At 36.1% G+C, this 22,830-nt stretch overlaps 1 protein-coding gene across 2 annotated transcripts; it reads right to left on the reverse strand.

Annotated features, from left to right (window-relative positions):
* Positions 1-10,358: 10,358 nt before the first annotated feature.
* Positions 10,359-22,617, reverse strand: LOC150103312 (techylectin-5A-like). Of its 2 annotated transcripts, none has more exons than XM_090398250.1 (6): positions 22,572-22,617; positions 20,498-20,651; positions 19,442-19,602; positions 19,036-19,141; positions 13,386-13,550; positions 10,359-10,897 (listed from the first exon to the last, which is right to left on the reverse strand). In XM_090398250.1, the coding sequence occupies exons 2-6, from the start codon at positions 20,649-20,651 to the stop codon at positions 10,611-10,613; spliced, it is 873 nt and encodes a 290-aa protein (XP_090254376.1). In that variant the 5' UTR covers positions 22,572-22,617; the 3' UTR covers positions 10,359-10,610. The 2 variants fall into 2 exon arrangements, with proteins under 2 accessions (XP_090254376.1, XP_090254375.1); XM_090398249.1 differs by having other exon boundaries at positions 19,385-19,602.
* Positions 22,618-22,830: the final 213 nt, after the last annotated feature.

The raw sequence follows: 22,830 nt of genomic DNA on the forward strand, positions 1-22,830 counted from the left end.
TCATCAGTGTAATTCCCTAGTTCAAGATATTTATTTTCCAATTAATGCTGTATGTTTCAGTAATTCCTGTGAAATTTAAGATTGGTGGATTTATTAATTTATTTGTTTCCAAACGTAAAATCAAAATTGCTGTGAACTGAAACAAAAACCAAACCAAAACTAAAACTTGACGAAAAATTCGCTTGTTCGGATTAATTTGTTTGTTGCCCTGTGTCCAGTTTCCTGTATGTAGTAGTCCTTGTACATATCAAGAAGTACCAATACGTGCAATTTTCCTTAATTGGTGCTTTTTGGTCATAGTTGGATTGTGGCTTAGAAAGGTATCAGTTCTTTGAAAGCCATAGATTCTCAGCAGGTGTCGAGATTGCCACGTCAGTCCATTGCCACGTCAGGTGTTTCACTCATCCTATGAGGTTAGAGACGTTGGTTTGATTTTTTATCCATGTATTCCTTCTTTGATCCAATCTTGTGATACCAAACATACTTCTTTCCATACTAAATTGTGTTGTTCTTAATTTTTGAATTTCCTTTGCATTCAATGTCCATGTTTCACAGCCATATATCAATATAGGAAGAATACACTGGTTAAAAACGTTTCTCTTTAGTCATATTGGTAGTTGGCTTTTGAACATTGAATGTAATTTTCCAAATGCTTTCCACCCAAGCATCGTGCGCCTTTTAATTTCGTCCATGATATTTTGTTCAATTGATATCTGTTGTCCTTAGTATATGTAATAATGATCTACTTGTTTCATTTCCTCATTATTGATTTTTATTATTTCTGGTTGAACATAGCTATTGAACATAACTTGGGTCTTCTTTAGGTTTTTCTTCAGGTCAGCTGTTTTGTTAGCAATTTGGAGTTCGTGAATGCGAGTCTGTAATTCATGCGCAGTTGAAGTATAGATAACTATATCATCTTCAAAGCGTAAATAGCTTTAATATCTTCGATTTATCTTCAGCCCTTTTTTTTTTATCCCAATCAAGAAAGTTGAATATTTCTTCTACGCCCGCTGCGAATAATTTTGGAGATATTGTGTCACCCTGTCTTATACCTCTCTGTATTCCCACAGTAGAGATGTTTCCATTGAAATGAATTTCCATTGAAATGTATTCCCACAGTAAAGATGTTTCCATTGAAATGAATTGCTGCTGTTGCATTGGTGTATGCTGGTTTGATGGTTCTGACGTATGGCTCCTCCACTTGTTGGTTTCGTAATGCTTTAAGTATTGCACGAGTTTTAAGTGAATCAAAGGGTTTCTCATAGTCAATAAAACCAAGACATAGTGGTAATTGATATTCATTACACCGTTCAATAATCTGCTGTACGACTTGAATATGGTCCATTGTACTAAAGCCCCTTCGAAGGCCTGCCTGTTCTTTTGGTTGTGCTAGGTCTAGAGTCGCACAAAGCCTTTTGTAAACACTTTGTAAGCCACTGATAGGAGACTGATAGGTCGGTAGTTCGTCAAGTCTTCTATCTCACCTTTTTTGTGTATCAGAATTAGAGTAGCCTTCTTCCATATTGTTGGTACATCAGTTGGTACTACAGAGTTTGTAGATTATTTCTGCACCTGTTTTTAGAAGTTCAGCTATAACTCCATTCTCATCTGCGGCTTTACCATTTTGCAAGATTTGGATGGTCCACATAACTTCTTCTGGTACAATCTGTGGTACTTCAGCTGTATGGTAGTTGTCTTCTTCTTCATTTATTCATCTTCCTGATAAAATATTGAGTAAAATTCTTCAACTCTTTTTGCTACAGCATATTTATCTCTGGTAATGGTTCCGTCTTGTAGTTTGACTGCAACCATCTGTTTATTGCTGTTCATCAATTGCTGTTTGGCGTTTTTGAGATTACAGTTGTTTTGAATTGTTTGTTGTATCAATTTACAATTGAATTTTCTTATTTCTTCCTCGATACTTTTTCTGATCGTTTTGCACATTCAGTGTATTAAATTTTATTCTGCAGCTTAATTGATTGTTTCATTTCTCTTCGTTTCTTCATAAGCTGTTTTGTTTCTTAAGAGATTTTGTCTTGTTTCTATTCTGTGATACCAGCTATTTTAAGTGAGCATTGTGAAAGGATTTGTGTAATTATGTCATTACTTTCTGATAGATCAGCATTATCATCTATAATAGGATATTTAAATCTATTGTTTAGTTCGTGTAAGAATATATCTTTTTTAATGTTCACTTTGTGTACTTCTATGGTTTGCTTTGATCTCCGAAATTATTTCTTCTTCCTTTTTGGCAGTTTATTTGGATTTTACTGCGTACCATACGATGGTAACTTCCAATGTTGAAGGTGTTTATGACAGCGCAGTCTTGAAAGATTTTTACTTATTGCTCAGGATAAAGTCAATTTCACTAGTTTTTCCATTTTAACTTTTCCATATCCACTTATTCTTTATTCAATATATTCAGAGCTGCCCTAATATATCCAAAGGATGGTACTCAGGGTTTCACCCCATCCGCCACCGAGGGGGGGGGGGACGCGATCGGAAGCCCGTGGGAGCCCTGAGCTATATATATATATATTATTTTATATTTAAAATCATTTTAAACCCTTTTTATATTTAACATCAGTAGTGCTTTCTTGCATATCTGAAATTATGAATGGAAAATTATGACTGATCATCGCTTGAAGCAGGAAAGTAGAAAATATTCCCAGAAGCCAAGTTAAAAATGTTGTAAAACTTCAAGAAATAAATTACAAAAGGCTCCTCTAAACATAAGCTTACCTATCATAATTAATTAAAAATTAAATTTGCTGAATAATTTAATAAAATTTATTTATCTAATAAAAACAAATTTTATCATAAATTTTGAATTTCAATAAAAATGACATTTTATTTAATTCTACTCTAGCTAAAATGAAGTTTAGATATGCTTTCAAACACCATACTAAAATTAATATTATGAAAATACTAGGATATTCTCTCACGCATTCTTTGAAGTACAAGGTCAGACACTCACTCAAGCTTCCTATCACCAGCACTGACCGTATTGCATCAACATCACCTGCTGAGATATATGACATTATTAAAAATTTAAAGAACAAAAAAGCTCCTGGACCAGACGGCATTACTAATCGTGTGATTAAACTTCTGCCCCGGAGGGCAGTAGTGTACCTGACCAGTATAATACATGCAATTTTAAGATTTCACTATTTTCCTTCCACATGGAAACTGGCTGACGTAATTCCCATACATAAGCCAGACAAAGACTCACACCTACCCCAAAATTATCGTCCAATCAGTCTCATCTCAAATCTGGGTAAGGTTGCAGAGAAGGTCATCCTCTCACGACTTCAGACCTCAATAAATGACCTAAACATCCTTCCAAAAGAACAGTTTGGTTTTAGGCAACACCATAGTACTACCCAGCAAATCCACAGAATTGTTGAATACATCACAACCAGCTACAACTAGCGCCAATGCACAGGCGCTGTTTTCCTAGACTTATCCAAAGCATTTGACAAAATCTGGCATTTTGGACTCCTGCACAAGCTTATCTCAGCCGGCATCTCACCTAAAATGGTTCATTTAATCCACTCATATCTTCAAAATAGATCAATGCAAGTAAAAATCAACGGTTCTACATCCTCCCAGCGCCACATCTTTGCTGGAGTGCCGCAGGGATCTCTACTGGCTCCATTGCTGTTTTCTGTATACATGTCAGACATCCCACACAATCCGATGACTTCCATTTTGGCACTGTATGCGGACGGTGCGGCAATACTAACCAGATCTCTCAGACCCCGTTTCATTACCAGAAAGCTTCAAGAAAACATTCTAAAGCTGGAGGGTTGGTTCTCTAAGTGGAGATTGGAAGTCAACCCCCAGAAAAGCTCAGCCGTTCTTTTCTCAAAAAGGCCAATGTCTCCTGTAGGAGATTTGTTACTATTCAATACTAAAGTTCCCTGGCAGACAGAAACAAATTACCTGGGTGTAATTCTCGACAAAAAGCTATCTTTCAATCAACACCAAGTCTGCATGCACAAAGGCATCTAAAGCCATAGCACATATCTATCCGCTAATTAATAGAAACAGCAAGCTCAGCAACAGAATCAAATTGCAACTATACCAGTTGACGATTCGTCCTATAATCACCTATGCCTCTCCTGCCTGGAGCCACACCTCTAATGCTAACATCATCAAAATACAGCGAGTGCAGAACAAGTGCCTGAGAATGATTTTGAACGCCCCGTGGTATGTTAGAAACACTCAACTCCACAGAGACACAAATATTCCCTATATTTTCTCTTTTCTACGATCCTTAGCCACCAAGTTTTTCCTAAAGACGTCCACACATCCCAACGATTTGGTTCAACAAGCTACAGCATACGATCCAACGCAATGCTCTAGCTTGTTGGTATCGCATTGGTATCGCAATGCTGTAGCCAAAGCAGAAGAAGTTCTTTGAAGTATCTTCATTATGTCATAGAAATCCGGTGCAAGGTCTAAATAAACATGTTTAGACCTTCCTTAGACCTTAAACAACAAAAGTAACACAGTAATACTGCATTCGTTATTACCCGAATTACATTCTTCGTCAGTCATAGCCACGACAATGTTTTTTGTCTTTGATCTTTGATATTTGATATATATTTGATCCTTTTAGACATTTTGGTGTTGCATGGAGTTGAAGTAACGTTTCAACAATAAGAACACCAATCAAGTAATCGGATAATTGACGAGAAAATTTCTCATCAAGGACTTTAATCAAGACAAGGGACAAAATCTCAATTCATTTAGCTTTGTATTTAAAGGCTAAGTATTACCACTAAAAGGTCAACAACCCAAGTATTAGTCAAAGTGAAGCTGACTAATTTTATACAACGGTGTCCAAATCTAAGGAACGAACACCATTTCTGAAGATTACAACCAGCAAATTCACTGACGATGTTGAGTAGAAAGCGGGTACACATTCAAATTTTCGCGCGCAAATGGTCCACGTGTTAGCAGAATAGCGAGAATGTTCTTGAAAGGGATAGATGGGGTGATGCTGGGATTACGGTGTGGGGAGGCATTATGCTTAATGGATGTACCGAACTACAAGTGCTGGAAAAAGGGACAATGACTAGTGAACATATTTCAATGAAGTTCTTGAACGTCACCTTCGATTGTTCTGTGGTGCTGTATGAGAATTCATTTTTATGACTGATAATGCCACATGACATCCTAGACGACCAGTTTAGTCTGGAGACCGAGGATATTAATCAAATGTACTGGCTAGCACGCTCCTCAGATTTTAACCTCAACTTTCACGTCACATCAGGTGTCGCCTAGAATCGGAGGAAAGACTAAAACGACTCTCCTGTAGAAACTACATTAGCCCATTGGTGTCTGGCCCAATTTTTATGGATATAGCAGCACTGAAAATGCTCTACTACGATAGCGTATCTATCCCTTTCAAGAACATCCTCGCGATGGCGTGGATAAAGGGACGCAGAGTACAGGTGTATAAGCCTAATTGTCGCAGTCTTGTCACAATTTGTCAAGATATCCGCATAGCAGCGCTTAAATGGATCCGACTTGCAAACTGACCTACAATGGTGCGTCGATTATGTGTTGTTGTTGTTATAACCAAAAATCTGTCTTCATGCTCCGTGGTAGAGCGAGGCCGATCTCTTAAACGGATGGAACACATTCCATTGGTTCGAAACGCTGCCCAGAGCATGGATACAACGCTGTGTGTGAGATTCCAAACTCTCTGGCAATATTAGTAATTCTGCGGACTTCTTCAAGTTTTCCAATAATTCTTCCCTGCGTTAAATCATCTGGATGATGTCTTTGAAACGTCACAAGACATCCAAATTCGCAACTTTAATCCTTCACGAAAAGAGCTTCGTTCAAATACAATTTGCTCAGCATGGTCCTTTGCCTTTTATCCTGGTGAGTGCTCCCACAATCGTGACTACTTTGTGCACGATTCGAAAATTTGAATTTGAAAATTCCACCCTCTACTGTTTGGTTTTTAATTTTTTGTTGGAAATTGGTTTTAACATTATCTTCTTTAGGCTTCTTCAAGTAAAACTTTAGGTCTTTTGTATGTTTTGCTTTTACTTCACTAACATTCTGTGCTTTTAATTAATTTTGGCAAGATAACTATCTGAATCAGAACAAAGTCCTCTAAATGATCTCAAATCAATGATTCTTGAGACAGATCTTGTTGCACTTGATCAACATGAATAAATGCCATACCATCGGGAGGAGATCCACGTTCTTTTGTGGAAGTGTTTGTGAGAAAAGCATGCAGAGGGTATAATCTTATTTTCACTTACTCATGGAATAGTTCAACTTTTTTTTTTACCATTAATGTAAGATTGGAGTATGCAATCGATGTTTTCCATTTGTTCCTTTATATATTTATATCATTCTGTCCAATTTTTCTATTGAAATCTCCAACAACGATTCTGATATAATTAGTTGTTGTTGAATCAAGATTATTTACATAGATAGCCTTTTTTCTTTTTATATCACCCTTTTCTTATTGCCAAATTAGTGTTATTCTAATTCTTCCGCGATCAAAAAAATAAATAAAATAAAATAAATAAATAAATAAAATAAAAAACGTGAATTAAACAAAAATTTCGATATTTGTTCGGATTCAACTGCCATTACTTTAATATATATCTATGAATTTCTGACATGAATATATCAAGTACTCGTCTTATATAATGTCCTTGTATTACATGTTCCAAAATCTTAATCCAATAGCCTGTTCAGAGCACCCATTCGTTCTCTGCAGTTTGGAGCTTTTTCTTTCCGACTTCGTTAACAAAAAGTAGTTTTTGCCATCTCTACCTTCCAACCATCTCTACATTACGTGAAGTATTAGGATTTATACTCCTAATAATTGGGTGGCCCAGTTATATTCCCATGCGTTCTGCTACCTGGTTCACTGTTTTTTATTCAATGCATTTGAAATAACTAACAATGCAGAGATTCTGAGTCAGCGGTGTCCATTCTCTGCTATCCGGAGGAAGGTAGGTTTCACCTCACCTCCAATCATTTCTGAGGTAATCAAAAATATTAATTTTATCATAAATATTAAATTTCTTTGTTTTAATTAAAACGGAATTATTACTATTATTTCGAATTTTTTTGTCTGTACAAAAGGCTCTGATTTTAACCCAAATTTGTGGAGTACACGTACATTGATTTGCCATTCACAGAATGCACGTACAACATAATAATTATGGAAACAACTACCGTGTTAGAGGAAAATTTTAGTTTAATGTAAACCAAAATGAACATTTGACGTTTCGACCATCACATGAAGGTCATCATCTGGGGTATACACATATATATATATATATACAAAGAAACAAGCTTAACTACAATCTATATAGTATGCTAAAGTTACTGACCAACCGTTACAACTATTGTCCTGACCTCTGGTGAAAAAAAGAAGAAAAAGCCTTTACTGCATTAAAGCTAGAGTCCTATTATTATTATTATCTATTAGGTTAAAAAATTAAATTAAGTTGGAGAGGCAACACGTATACAAAATATAAATAAATAAATAAATAAGTGAATAAATAAAATAAAAATAAAATACTTATAAATTTCAATTCAACAAATTTCAATATGATTTCAATTCAACAAATTTCAATATGATTTCAATTCAACAAATTTCAATATGATTTCAATTTTCAATATAAATTTCAATTTCATCAACCAACTAGTATGGATAGTGGCCAATAAAAACTGAAAAATTGCTTAGAGTGCTAAAGTCAAAGTTTGCTGGAAAACTAAGTGAGCTGAATATGTGCCATCAAAATTCTTGGGATTTTTATGCCACTATTATTGTTAAGATTAGAGTGGTTCATCAAAATTTCACAGGCTTCTTTGTATGACGGTTTTTGTATGATGTAACGAGCAAGTACTTTTCCAATCAATTTAGTGTAGGGTGTTAAGAGCGTGATCTGAGTGGCTTGCTTCACCAAAATTATTAAATTTAATGTGTCGTTTGTGTTCTTTTTTTTACTGATAGGGATTGCACCTCTAGTTTCCCTAATATATGGTAGGTTACAGGTGCAATAAGATGTAATGAACTCCAGGATGTGCCAATGGAGGGGGGGGGGGAGAAGATCCTTAGAGGAGTTGAATATATTTTCTAATTTTAAAGGTAGTTTAAAAGTGGCATTAAGATTATAATGGTGTTGGATTCTATTATTTTTTCCGATAACCCTTTAATGTATGGGATAGCTATGGTTTTACTGTAATGTGTATTACTTTTGATGAAGTTTTATGAAGAATTTTTAAGAGGATTTTTGCTAGAGCCATTATTTATAAATGTATTGCGAATAATTTGTAATTCTTTGTTTTTGTAAACATGTTGCTCTCCAGATTAATTTAATTTTGTAACCTAATAGATAATAATAATAATAATAATAATAATAATAATAATAATAATAATAATAATAATAATAGGACTCTAGCTTTGATGTAGTAAGGTTTTTTTTTTTTTTTTTTCACCAGAGGTCAGGCTAATAGTTGTAACGGTTGGTCAGTAACTTTAGCATACCATGTAGATTGTAGTACAGATTGTTTCTTCGCATATATGTATATACTCTAGATGATGACCATTATGTGAAGGTCAAAACGTCGCGTGTTCATTTTGGTTTATATGAAACTAAAGTTTTACTATAACACGGTAGTTGTTTCTATAATTTTTATGATGTATTCTGATCACCGTGTAAGAATGAAGGGAAAGAATGCACTTACAAATTAGATTTCGGTTTGTAATTATCAATGCAAAGTATCATAATGAAGTATATATAGTATGACAAAATAAACCAGTATGAAAAAATGTTTAATTTGTACTTCGACCTTCCTCATGAAATTATCAAGAGATGACCGAACATTGTTTTCTTTTCTACTCTACAAATCTCTCTCGATAACAGGCTAAAGTATAATCTGTTTCTGTCTATCGTCAGTCAGCTTCCTATTTCTATTTCTTTTCATATTTTTTCCCCAGCAACGAGTGTACTCTACCACAGCACACGCAAACGCTAAAAATTACAAAGTGTATGAATACGAATTACTCATACACTTTATAATTTCACACTGCGTTGGTGTTTACCTTGTGGAACGTAATATTATTAAATTTAATTAAATTTTATTTATTTTTTGAAATGATAAGTTAAAAGTAATAATAAATAAATATTTATTGAATTTAGGAAATGTATCTTTTATATTTAGCAATAAATCAAAAAAACAATAATGCATCAAAGATAATTAATCATTAACAGAAATAAAAAAAAAATTGAAAGCTTAAGAAGAATGTGTGAAGGAGATACAGTGATTGATTCATTCAATCCAATACCCTTGGAGGGTAATGGATGGCAATGCTGTAGCTAATGAAGTTCTAACTGAGGCTCTGCTATTACTGTTACCCTTTTGCCATGATCAGAGCTTTAATAGCTCAATAACACCTTATCCCTACACTGCCTTCTACAGATAACGGGGAAGATGAAAAGCATTATTGCTTCGCCCCTTTAAGCCAGTCCTTATAAGGACAAGAAGAATGTTGGATTTTGATCCAGAATACCCTTGGAGGGTAATGGATGGCAATGCTGTAGCCAATGAAGTTCGAACTGAGGCTCTGCTATTGCCGTTACCCTCCTGCCATGATCAGAGCTTTAATAGCTCAATAACACCTTATCCCTACACTGTCTTCTGCAGATAACGGGGAAGATGAAAAGCATTATTGCTTCGCCCCTTTAAGCCAGTCCTTATAAGGACAAGAAGAATGTTGGATTTTGATCCAGAATACCCTTGGAGGGTAATGGATGGCAATGCTGTAGCCAATGAAGTTCGAACTGAGGCTCTGCTATTGCCGTTACCCTCCTGCCATGATCAGAGCTTTAATAGCTCAATAACACCTTATCCCTACACTGTCTTCTGCAGATAACGGGGAAGATGAAAAGCATTTTTGCCTCGCCCCTTTAAGCCAGTCCTTATAAGGACAAGAAGAATGTTTCTTATACCCCGTGTGGTGGTCCGGATAAGAATAGTCCGGATAAGAATAGCCCCACTGCAGCCTATGCATGTCGTACGAGACGATTAACTTGATACTCAGGGAAGGTAATGGATGGCAATGCTGTAGTCAGTGAAGTTTTAACTGAGGCTCGGCTACTGCTGTTATCCTACTGCCATGATCAGAGCTTGTAGCGCTATATTACCCTATCCATACATTTTCTTTACAGATAACGAGGAATATGAAGAGCATTTTTGCTTCACCAATCTAGCCAAAAAAAAATATATTTGTTATTTTCAGGTATGTAAATTATTGTTGTCATAATAAAATTCATAATTCATAATAAAACAAGATACAGAATCAGAACGTCTTTTAATTTGGTTTAATTTAGCAAATTAAGTAAAACTTGAGGATATTAAAGATTCATCATCTTTTTGGTTTTCATCAGAGTATGCGGAAACATAAAAAGGGAAAATTCCCTGTATTTAATATAGAAAGTCCGTGTGACAGTTATATTTATATCTTCTTATATTCGTTTTCCTTTTTATTCATCGATTTCATTATGAAGAAACTAAGTCAGGTTGAAGTCACATGCACTCCACAAATATATATTTTCCTACTGAGGATTTGTTTCGCTGATGGAGATTTTAAATTTATTAGGTCGGATCTTCATTTCTGTTTCAAAAAAGGAATACTTGTATCCTTTCCATTCATGCCAGACTACTCCATTACCATTTTGCGAGTGATTTCCCTTCAAATATAAACCATTAAGATTTGAATGGTGGCAAGTATAGAACCACCAACCACCATGATATAACTGAGCACAATGAGCAGTCTCGTGACTATCATTATCTCTATCTTTTGTGGAAAATTTGGATCCGCTATGAGCACTGAAGGAATCACCTATGAAAATATTATTCAAAATAAATAATTAGATGAAAGTTAGTATTGATTAACAGCAAACACACATACACACTGTAATCTCAACAGTAGTCATACACCCATAGTTATAAGCATATCTTTATTTAGAGAAAAAAAAACAAGTTTGTGTGTTTATGTAGTTTCACTAATTAACAAATTCTTCGTATTTCTGCGTGCTAATGGCCAATTTCTAGTTGAAAAGGTTCTTGATTAAATATATCCTATTCTAAAGTTAATTCATTCACCCACAGATGTTTCATACGAAAGCGTGTTTGAATGTATGAAAATATGAACATCTGTGGAAACAACTGATTTTGCTGAGAGGACCCAGTTATCTAAAACATTAATGAAGAAAAAAAAAAGAAAACTCAATATATCAGACGTTTCACAAAACAGTACCTCGCCCAAAGAATGTAAAACATCCCAGCAACATGTGGATACTTCCAGAACATACTTCCAAAATTCAACAGAAATTCCAAAAGAAAAAAAAAAAAGGAAAATAAGTAAAACAAAATAAAAAATAATATAAATATCCTATTCTTATCTAAAGCATTTTATCTTTGCTACCTACATGGATTTCGTTCTTGTTTTCGATAATATCCATATCCTAAACTTTAGATAACAACATGAACTGTTTTTTTTTTTTTTTTTTTTTTTTCAATTAGTAATACTGAGCATTATAATAACCGCGCGGTTAGCCTAGTGGCTTTGCGCTTCGCAACCATATTCCTGGGGAAGGAGTGTCCCAGGTTCGATTCCCGTTGTAGACGTGATGAATTTGAGGATCTTCCTCAGGCATAGCCAAGTTAGCCGGTCTTGGGCGCGGTCAGTAGGGTTTTTTCCGCCAGTTTATCTGGAGTTTTTCATCCCGTAAACGGGCCCCGTGAACATACGCCTCTACAGTCAAAAATATATCCCCCCCCCCAAGCGGCAGACCAGGCGACGGGTCGGTTGGGAGTAGTACTAACAAGAAGTCGCATCTAAAGTAACACGGGGACCCTGCATAGGAAGCGGGAATAACGCGTAGAAGAAGAAGAATACTGAGCACTATAATGTGCAACGTGATAAAATATTTCCAATAACATCACCATAACTAAAGTAAAATAAATGAATGTCCCATTTTATTTATGTGAAATTTGTTATGAAAATAATTGTGCTGTTATCAAATTTTTGACAATAGTGTTGAACAACGCTATCACATTTATTTTTATTTTTATTTTTTTGCTTTTATTACATATTCATTTAAACACCGTAGATAACACTCAGTTGTCAAACTATCGTCTCATTTCCATGGATGTACCACCACTTATTTAGTGACCACTGGCATGGATTCTGCCAATCGCAATATCGTCGGAACTCAAGGCCATCATTACACAGTCTTTCGACTGAAGTTATGGAAAGGTTTGGAGAAAGTATTTTCATTTTTGTGAACATTTGAAGAACATAAATAGGTATTTATATCCTCATGGGTATAAATACCTACCTGAGAAATTAACATTTTATGATCTTCCTTCCACCATTTGCATGAGTTTCCAGTTTCCTTTTTGTGGAAAGTTCAGTATAGATAATTGCGCTTTCTTCATATTTCCATGCCAATGTTAGAGTAACCAAGTGCTCTGTAATTTCACAAATGCGTTTTTTACTATACATTAATAATCTTCTCCAGCTCAGCTCGAATCCTCTTCATACTGATGTCAATAGATCTCATCATCTTCATTTGAGAAACTTTGCAGTGCTCCGCCGGTATTCAAGCTACCAAGTTTTAAATTAGCCCAATGCCGGTATTAAAAAAAAAAAAACCTCTGTCTGTCCTTTTCCACTCAAGACACTGCTTCTTGAACAATTTAATCACATTTCTTACGAAAAGATGAGGAATTGGAAGGATGAGCTCTTCAGTAAACTTGCATTTCATTACCTGTGTTATACATTTAAAGAAATGAATTACGACCGTAATTAAGATACTAATATTTTGTTAATATTCTCGACATATTGATAAAAAATATGTCTGTATATCATCGAATTTCTGCTGCTGTCCTAATCTTTCATGGGTGAGTGGTAAAAGAGAAAGAATAAACTTGATAATATGTTTTTCGAACAGTTGGAGGTCGGGGGAACAATAAGATGGAGACTATCCAGAGAACAGAGGAAGCTGGAAGGAAAGAACAGGACTGGAAGTTGATCACACGGTATGAAGATCTGAAGCTTAACTGAGTGTGGATGTTGATAGTAACCCACTTGTTCTATGTAGGTTAAATGAAAGTGAAGGAAAGATGCTGACTTTCTAACATTATAAAGCACAAGCGACTACTGTCAACATATCCACACTCAAGTCAGTTAAGCTTCAAATTTTCCGATTGTCTGACAAGAATACCAATTATAGGCGGACTCTTTTCTCTAAATTCGGATATTTTCACTAAATATCACAGCAAACAAATAGCACGTAATCATATAAGTTTAACTGAATGCTTACCAGCGTTTCCTTTATAAAAACGAGTGTGCAGCATATAAGAATTTTCTTCGCTATCAATCCAAAATTCATCATACTCAGCAAACCTTGAATTTCCTTCAAAGTCCTTAAGTTCAAATCGAATAGAATTCTCTCTTTGATTTGTTAATGCGAATATGTTGTCATTTCCTAATATAAAAGTAAGAAGAAACGGAAACAGAAAAAGTAAGTTAAATCTACCATCCTTCGATTATCAAATATTAAAATGTGTCATTGATGATTGGTTAACATCGTCTACAGTAGATTGTTCTCAAATATAATAAATGCATTATTTTTATGATATTATTAATTCATTTCACAAATTTTATTATATTCCTTCCTCTTAATCATCCAAAACATAAAAGAATAATCGTAAATCATGCAATATCTCCATATAATCAATTTGTTCGTTTATACTACCAATCTTACTCAACACTAACCATTTCAAGCACAAGCTTTCAACAAGCAGCACATATGATAGAAAAGATACAACTTGTAGATGGGAATTATTTGTGATCACACAAACGCTATCTGCTCAGTAAATTGGCAAGATTTAAAGAAAATAGACTTATCGGCTTTACTACCATTGATAATAACAAAAATGCAGTATTTTTTAGCATTAGCAATCAACAAGCTAATACTCCAACTCAAGTGATGCACGCAGTATACTCCTGCTTACAGCATACGTTCAAATTATTAACGATTAACATTTATGGCATAAAAGGTGAAGCAAAATGCTTTTCATACAGCCAGCTATCTGATAGGAAAATCGTGAGTGGAAAAAGATTTGTGAGCCAATTGCTCGCCCTAAGCGGGCTAGAAGATTAGATATCGGGATTGGAGTTTAAGATGGGGCTTTTGGTTTTTTGTTTGAAGTAATCTGTTGCGTCGTAGTTTGCAGCTAGTTGGAATAATTTGTTGGGATGTACAGATGCTTTTGAAAAGAACTTTGTTGCAATTGTCTGCAGGAAAGTGTAGATATAGGGGACATCTGTGTCCCGGTGAAGTTGCACATTTCTTACGAACCATGGTGCGTTTAAGATCATTCATAGACATTTATTTTGCACACGTTGGAACTTGAGACTATTAGTATCAGCGATATGGCTCCATCCCGGAGAAACGTGAGTATAGGATGAACCATCAGTTTGTAGATGAGTAATTTGATTCTGGTGTTTAGCTTACTGGTCCTGTTGATTAGAGTATAGAGCTGGGCAATGACTTTTGATGTCTTTACACAGAGAGTCTTGATATGGCAGCTGAAAGTCAGCCTTCTGACCAGCAGTACACCAAGGTATTTGATTTCTGTTTGCCACGGGATTTTTGTGTTGAATAGGAAGATATCTCCTTTAGGAAGCATTGGGCTTCTGGAGAATATCATGGCTATGCTCTTCTGAGGATTCACTCTCAGCCTCCATTTGGCGAACCATTTTTCGAACAGTAGTAGGTTTTCTTATAGTTTCTTGATGGCTAGATGCGACTGTCGAGATCTGGCTAATATCGCTGTATCATCCGCGTAAAGGGCTTTGATAGATGTCAATGGATTGTGTGAGATATCACACATGTATATGGAAAACAGTACAGGTGCCAGTAAGGATCCTTGTGTGACTCCAGCCAAGATTCGTTTTTGTGCTGATAACGCACCTCCAATCTTAACTTGCATACGCCTGTCAGAAAGGTATGATTTAATTAAGCGAACTATTTCCAATGGTATTCCAGTTGAGATCAGTTTATGAAGTAGTCCGTAATATCAAATTTTATCAAATGTACTGGTTATGTCAAGAAAACAGCCCCAGTGCATTGATGCCAATTAAATCGTGTGGAGATGTATTCGACTAGTCTATGTATCTGTTGTGTAGTACTATGGAATTGATGGAACCCATACTGCTCATTAGGAAGAATGTTCAACTTGTGTACGGAGGCTTGGAATAACTTTTTCTGCAATCTTACCTAGATTTGTGATGAGGCTGATTGGTCTGTAACTTTGAGGCAGGTGCGGGTCTTTTCCAGTCTTATGGATTGGAATTATATTCGCCACCTTCTAGCAGGAAGGGAAATGTCTGAAGCGAAGGATGGAATTCATTATGTTGGTCAGATGGACAATAGCTATCAGTGGTAGAAGCTTTATCACCCTGTTGGTGATGCCGTCAGGTCCAGGAGCCTTTTTGTTTTTTAATTTCTTGATTATATTATATATTTCTGCTGGAGATGTGGGTCCAATTTGATTAGGCCTTTGTTACAGAAGATTGGATTGAACATCTGACATGTCGATGGATCTTGTAATTGAAGTCTAGATGGTCATATGAGAGTTTACATTGCTTATCTAAATTTTCTGCTATTACTTCGGCGTTATCTGCATCAGTGTGGATGAGGCCTAGATCCATTTGGAGCGGAGGAAGAGATTTGGTTTTGATCTTTCTGATTAGGTTCCAAATGGAGTGATTGTCAGGAGTGATAGAAGTCAATCTTTCTTCCCAAAGTTGACTTCTATGTGCTTTAAGGGCATCTCTCACCGCAGAGTTGAGTCTGTTTAGAATTCGTTTGTCTTGTGGTGCACAGGTAGTGTGAAATCTTTTTCTTTATTTTTCTCCTTGATCAGGTTCATGATATCTTCTGGCAAGTGATTAGGCCTGAGGGTAGTTACGGAAGTAGTGACTGCTGAGAAGGCTGCATTAATTTGTTGCGTCAGATCTTTAGTAGCTGTTTCAATTTCATCTTTGGATATTATAAGCAGAACGGGACCAATATGTTTTGGGAGTATTTTGGTCAACCTTTCCCATGATATGAATGAGTGAGGGGGGGACAGTTTTCCTTGGTTTCCCAACTGTAGGAGTATTAAGTTGACATCAGATGAAAGATCATTAAGTGTCATTCAGCTGTATTGGAGTCTCACATTCAGCAGTATGACTATGTCCAAGACGTCAGCCCTGCCATACGTATTATGATGGGTAGTTTCAGTGGGACCCGCCACAACCGTATTGTTGGATCCTGAGTAGTTAGCAAGTATGTGTCCGTTTTATTGGTAGTTCGACTGTTCCAGGCGAGATACTTAGCGTTTAAGTCGTCAGCAATGATGAGAGGCTCTCTGATGCCCAAGATGGCGTCTAAATCCGAAGACGGTAATGCTTTTAGTTTAGGATTGTATGCTGCAAAGATTTTAAATCTGCCAGCCGAGCTCGTGAGAACCTCTATACCAGTAATCTCTAGATTAGTAGTAGTTGGAATATTTACAGAGTGATGACTGGTGTAATTCTTGATTAGAATGTCAGTGCCGCAGTCTTTGTGGTTCAGCCTGTCAGTTCTGTACAGCTGATAACTCCTAATTTTGGGGTTGTCCGATGGTCTCAGATGCGTTTCATTTACCAAAACTACATCTGGCTGATGTCTTTGGGTGAACTCTTGGAGCTCCAAGATCTTATTTCTGAGGCGTTCGCGTTCCATTCAATAATCTGTAGTGAGGCGGGATGCAGTTTATTCCTATTCATGAGTGAGCGCTCTGATGATGATTTGTGTAGCCTTTAGGAATCTATTGGTAGAGGATGGTGAGGGGTTGGATCTGCTAAAATCAAGCAGCATATTTGCCAGAGAAGAGGTGATAATAGCCGTCAGGTTCGAGTGTGGTGCTAGTTGATCCTGTTCATAGGTTATCTGCTTAGAGCGGATTACATCCGCATATGTCCTTGTCTGTCGACTCTGAGTTATTCTCTTGAAGGCCTCTGACTGCGGCAGGTGGGCTTCTGCCAATTTTTGCTGGTCTTTGAAAGGTTGTGAAGCTGAGGCCTCTGGCCTGGGTCTACTAAGGATTGTTTCAGTTGACCCAGGTGATTGTCTGTCTGACTCTGATCTTCTGTTTTTTGGGTTTTGAATGCAACGCCATAAAGTTGGCTGTGTGAGGGCCACCGCAGTTCCCACATTTAGCCGGTGTGGTTTTCGGCTTTGTTCAGATATTGGTTGTGTGACTGTTCTCACATTTTAGACATTTAAACTCAGCCTTACATTTTCTGGACGTGGCCAAATTTTTGCCATCTGTGGCACTGTCCTGTTGAAGCCTCTTTCCTTAAGAGTTCTGGGCTGATTTTCAGTACACAGATGGATGTCAGATCATATATATATACATATATATATATTTGTAAGCTTGACTAACCTCTACTAATACTAGTGGCATGGAGGTCTTGTCATATTTGGTCATTCTCGTGACCTTAATGGGTGGAAGGTCCTGCTGGTGTAGATCAGCAGTTACCTCTTCTGTGGATACATCTTCAGACACTCCTCTGAGCACTACCTTCGGATTTGTTTACAGAATACCTCTGGCATGGATTTCACCTGTAAGTTTTCGGTAGTCTATTACTAGTGGGATGAATTTTTATGCCGTCAGTGACATTTTTTTCGTAGGTATAAGAGATCTATAGATTGGTTATGGTAGCCATTAGAGATATCCACTTTTGTTTTTCGCGCAGGATAATCGGGGGCTTCTTTTCTCTTGGGGATGTAGAGGCGTCTGAAACATGACCGTCTTCTTCCATTCCATCCTCTTTCGGTGATTCTGAGGCTGTGGCTTTGTGCTTTTTACGCGCGTGGACTTCCGTGAAGTCTGAGGGGCAGAAGATCACCAAGTCCCGCCTCTCGTCTGGTTGATCGTTGTCGTCGTTGTCACCCTCCCCGGACATGGAATACAGATTAAGTTCAAATTTTTGAGGATCTTTTTTAATATATTTATGGCCAGTACTTTGTCCAGTGACTCTATCAGGGCGTCAGCGTCAATCTCATTCATACCGAGAGAACAAGGTGCGAAATAACTGTTTAAAATCGTGGATCCCTGACTCTGCGTAGATATAACGTAGTCCAATCAGTGGTCTACCCAGAAATACATCCCACAGCCACAAAGACTGCCAGCAAAGCAAAGCTTTGGAAAAATGAGGGAATTAACAGCAATTTATAATACCCTAATAAATGGGAAAAGGAGTGTCAAGAACTCACTTGGCCACAGAGTGAAAACCTACCTCCCTAAAATATCATACATCCACCACTGGTCCTCGTTTCGGGAGGGGCCTACACGACCATCAGACCTCGTGCATTTTTCATGCAGAGGGGGAAACAGTAGGTTTTAAACTGTTGGCTTCAGTGCAAAGTGAGTTTCCCGAAAAACCTTATATAAAATAAAGTTCAATCAGGCACAGTCTAAAATAATACGTCCGATCAAGTCAAAAGTCATGAAACTCTCTGTACAATTCACGTTCAAATTCGAATTATTGCTAGAAGTAACGCCTTAAAATATAAATTTCTATTAAAAATAGATATAATGTATAAAGTTTCTTTACGTGATATTCAATGTTTTAAGCATTTAAGAAGAAATATTAAAAAATTTAATGTCATATTTAATTTAATTTGTTATTTTATTCTAATTTGAATAAAATGTTAATAAACATAACAGTAATTAATCATTTTAATTTATCCACTCACGTTTAATAAGCTATAATAAAATGTTATTGATAATAATAATATAATCTTCCTTAAAAGATTCCTCTTAGTATTATCAAAAATTTACTACTACATAAATACATTCAAATGATTCTATACACTTCATCGTAGGTTTAAATTATATTAAATACTTTTAATCAATAATTTTTTGGTACACTACCTAACCAGAAATCCAAAGCGATGTCTCCGAAACCTTTCTTGTACAAATCCCACTCTTGATCCAAATAATCTTCACCTCTTCCCCAGTCTCCTCGTCTTTGAATGACCTACATGTACACAATTAAATAAAAACAGAAGCAAGAGAATCAGTAAGAATGCTCAGGCTTCTCAAAGAATTCAACATGTGGCGAATCAAACGCCATCATGTAAACATCTTTGTCACATTTATATTTCTACCTACCAATTAAAACATCCGAAATTCTTACAGATAAAAAGGCTATTATGCATTTATATGATGACATATATTATTCTCCTATATTGATAACTAAGATAATCATAAAGTTCTTAACCATTTTCCATCTCTCCCAACACCACCGATATTTAAAATTCGTATTAAAAGTACGAACCGCCCATCCTCCACCGTCGGTGGTCATATCACAATAGATGTTGATGCTGTCTCTGACCACGCGACTTCTTGGCCATATCTTGTATACTCCACTGTTGCGGTATCCTGCCTGAACCAACTCAGCACAGTCCATCGGTTTAAACTTCAAATCCTGATATTCAACTGTTCAAAGAACATAATTTTACAGACATTAAAGTGAAAATTGAGAATACATTTCATGAAACTTAGTAATGCATAGATTAAAAGTATCTATTAAAAATGGTAGGTAGGGAAAATCATTGCAAATCGTATATTAAATATCACAACTGTTGAGATTTTTTATATAGGATATGTTAAATATATCAAAAGTAAACAATACGGAGACAGTTCCAAAGTGTACCATAGATATGTAAAAAGTGTAATATTAACGGTATTGAGGTGCCGTTTTTCTAATGATATGTGAATAGCGTAACGCAGTCAATTCTCTATATTTAGCAGTTCAAATATTTGAGGTAGGAAACACGTAATTTGCAAATATTTACAGTTTAGTGCATTTTCTAAATAACTGAGATATACTATGAAATTGGACTTACTCGATACCATGTATAACACACACACACACACACACACACACACACACACACACACTATAAATGGCATCTGTTCTTTAATCGGTCGACTATTAGGACTCTTGCATTTAAATTAATAGATTATAGTTTAAAATATGCATAAATTAATATATTACATTGAGTTAATTATGTCAAAATTTAGTTTAATATATTGTCTCATGAGGCCTTTCATTGTTCGTCTGGACGAAAAATTCTCTTCGTCTATATTGAAGTTTATTTATTTATTTATTTTTAAGTTGCAATAGTAAATATAGTAGCAGCAGCAAAAATTAAAATTTGTCGAGCAAGGCATTATTTAATAAATAATACCAGATATTAGATAATACCAGAACGTCCAGACGACAAAAAAAAGCGATTTATTCATAGAATAGGATTAATATTTTTCCTACTTGCAAAGCAAAATAATTTATAATAATTTGTCTGAAATAATAAAGAAACCTATATTTTACCTTTCGGTAACATATCCAACACTGATTTTAGCGATTCTTCAATCTTTTGCTTTGCTTGTATATATTCACACCTTTTATCAAATGATCCTTGTGAGGCACTCATGATGAGTAAAATAAAATGTAGAATATGTAATATTGTTGATTTAGGCGCCATCTGCAATAACAATGACAAAATTTTTTGTGTTGGTTGTCACGTTAAAATAAAAACACACAGAAGCAGTACAATAAATAATAACACATCTTTTTGGGGGGGGGGGGAATGAAAGAAAAATGAACATAAACAAATATATTTACACATACAAAAGAAACAAAATCACATATGGAAGACCAGATACGTTCGAAAAGCATACAATCATAACTACCATGCCTTAGCTTCGACTTACAGTATCTCAGGAGTAAAGTACTTAAAACACATTGTCGTATTAGAGACGAGTATATGATCTTTCTGAGATACTGTATACGTACATTAGTACGTGTACAGTACTAATTATAAGTGACTAATGGTTAGTTAATACACTTCTTGAACAGAAGTCAACGTACATCATGATGTGAGGAACAAATGCCCATGGTACCCACATTAATGAGGTGTAGGACCTCCTTTGGCTGCGATGACTGCAGTAATCTTATTAAGGTGGGCGCTAAGCGTACCATAGGGATCAATGGGAATTTTGGACCATTCTTCCTGTAGACCTGTAATGAGAGACTATTGTTAGGAGAACATCCCTTGTTCTCACCCGATGGTCCAGTTTATCTCAACCCTATTGGGATTGAGATAAACTGGACCATCTCAGGGCTCTGTGGAGGCCAGCAAGTGTGACGATGTTCATTTCCACTAACTACACAATAACAGTAGCTGCCTTATGACAAGGTGCATTGTCTTGCTGAAATAGACACTAATCAGTTCCGTACAAACGCCACAAAGGAAGAATTGCATTTTCCAGAATGTTCAGATACCTCTAGGAGTTCAATGTCGAACATAATTAGTACGTAAAGGATGTTTGGAAACCGATTTCTTTGAAAACTGAAACCATTAATTCTTACTTTGCTGTAAGAATTAATGTAAAATGGATTAATCCGTTCCAGAACTCCAGATGGTCGCTTATTTAAAACTTTATAACAGTACTTCATGCATGAAATCGTATACAAAAACAATGAAAGTGCATAGAATCTTACACAAAAACAATGAACACAATACATGGATACAATATAGACAAAAATTGACACCTCTTTTTTTTTTTTTTTTTTTTGAGTATTATACACATCGTTGATTTCGCCCTACCAAACTGCATAGCAAGATCCAAAACACGAACGCCATTTTCATGTTTGGATATGATTTCTTTTTTCACCTCTATCGTGGTTCTAACAACTTTTCTTTTCGCTTTGCTGCTATCACTATCCTTCTTCGTCCCATTAAAGGCACTGAAAATTCGAGCAGGTGTCTGCACTGAGAGGAGGTTGTGGCGTAACTGACGCACTCCCGCCTTACATCTCAGTCCGCGGAGCACGTGGTTGCCGGTTTGCCTGTTCGGGAACCGAGATTCAGTTCGCAAACCGGTACGTTTTTTGTTCGGAAAATATGTTTGGGGAACCGATTCGTTCTTTCTAGATGAGAGTCGTTCGACAACCGAGGTTCCACTGTATTATCTTTCATGGTACCCTACGGTTATGTTCAGTGAGTGTCGTCCACTGTGGGTTATCACTTGCAGTTGACTCCCTTCACGTCCATCTCTGTATGGTATCACTGATTGTTGACCTGGGATGACCCAATTGTCAATAATTTGCTGAACTGATAGGCCTGCAGCACGGCATCCTATCAGAACGGCTCTTTCAAATTCCGTCAATTTCCTACTCGCAACCATTTCACCCGGACACAGTTGCATTGATTGGGATAAAAAACGTTTTATTAATAACTGAATTCTTTCAAAGATTAAAATGAAAAATACAATCACGTAATTATTTTCTGTAAAAATTTTGAATAATATTTAAAAAATATCAGATACCTTTTTATTATTAATAAAATCATGCAGTCCGTGTATATTAAATTGTTAAAATCGATACAGTTATGTAAGCTTACCTTTTACAGCTACGTGGATTAAATTAACGGCGTCTGACATTAAAACGAATGGTATAATCGAAATCAAAGCACTAACGAATAGTTTTCCAAACCACATCCCTATTACAGGGGAATCACGTGATCGGTTTCTAGGTAATGATAAGGCTTGTCCAAAATTTTCCTGGAACACCCATACAAACGCCAATCCGGAAATAAACAGATAGTGTTTATTTCTCGCTCACATTTCCTGTTTCTTTTCATATCACAAAGTGAATAAACA

This window comes from Typopeltis vanoorti, chromosome 9 (assembly GCF_054136105.1).
Source record: "Typopeltis vanoorti isolate ZY-2024b chromosome 9, IOZ_Tvanoo_1.0, whole genome shotgun sequence".
In the NCBI taxonomy this organism is placed as follows: Eukaryota; Metazoa; Arthropoda; class Arachnida; order Uropygi; family Thelyphonidae; genus Typopeltis; species Typopeltis vanoorti.

Coding starts and splice junctions, on each gene's coding strand:
- LOC150103312 (XM_090398249.1), bottom strand. CDS start 20,651: ATGGCGCCTAAATCAACAATATTACATATTCTACATTTTATTTTACTC. Junction 19,603..20,497: donor GTTGGATATGTTACCGAAAG/GTAAAATATAGG, acceptor TTCTTTGAACAG/TTGAATATCAGGATTTGAAG. Junction 10,898..13,385: donor TTTTTATAAAGGAAACGCTG/GTAAGCATTCAG, acceptor ATATTTTCATAG/GTGATTCCTTCAGTGCTCAT.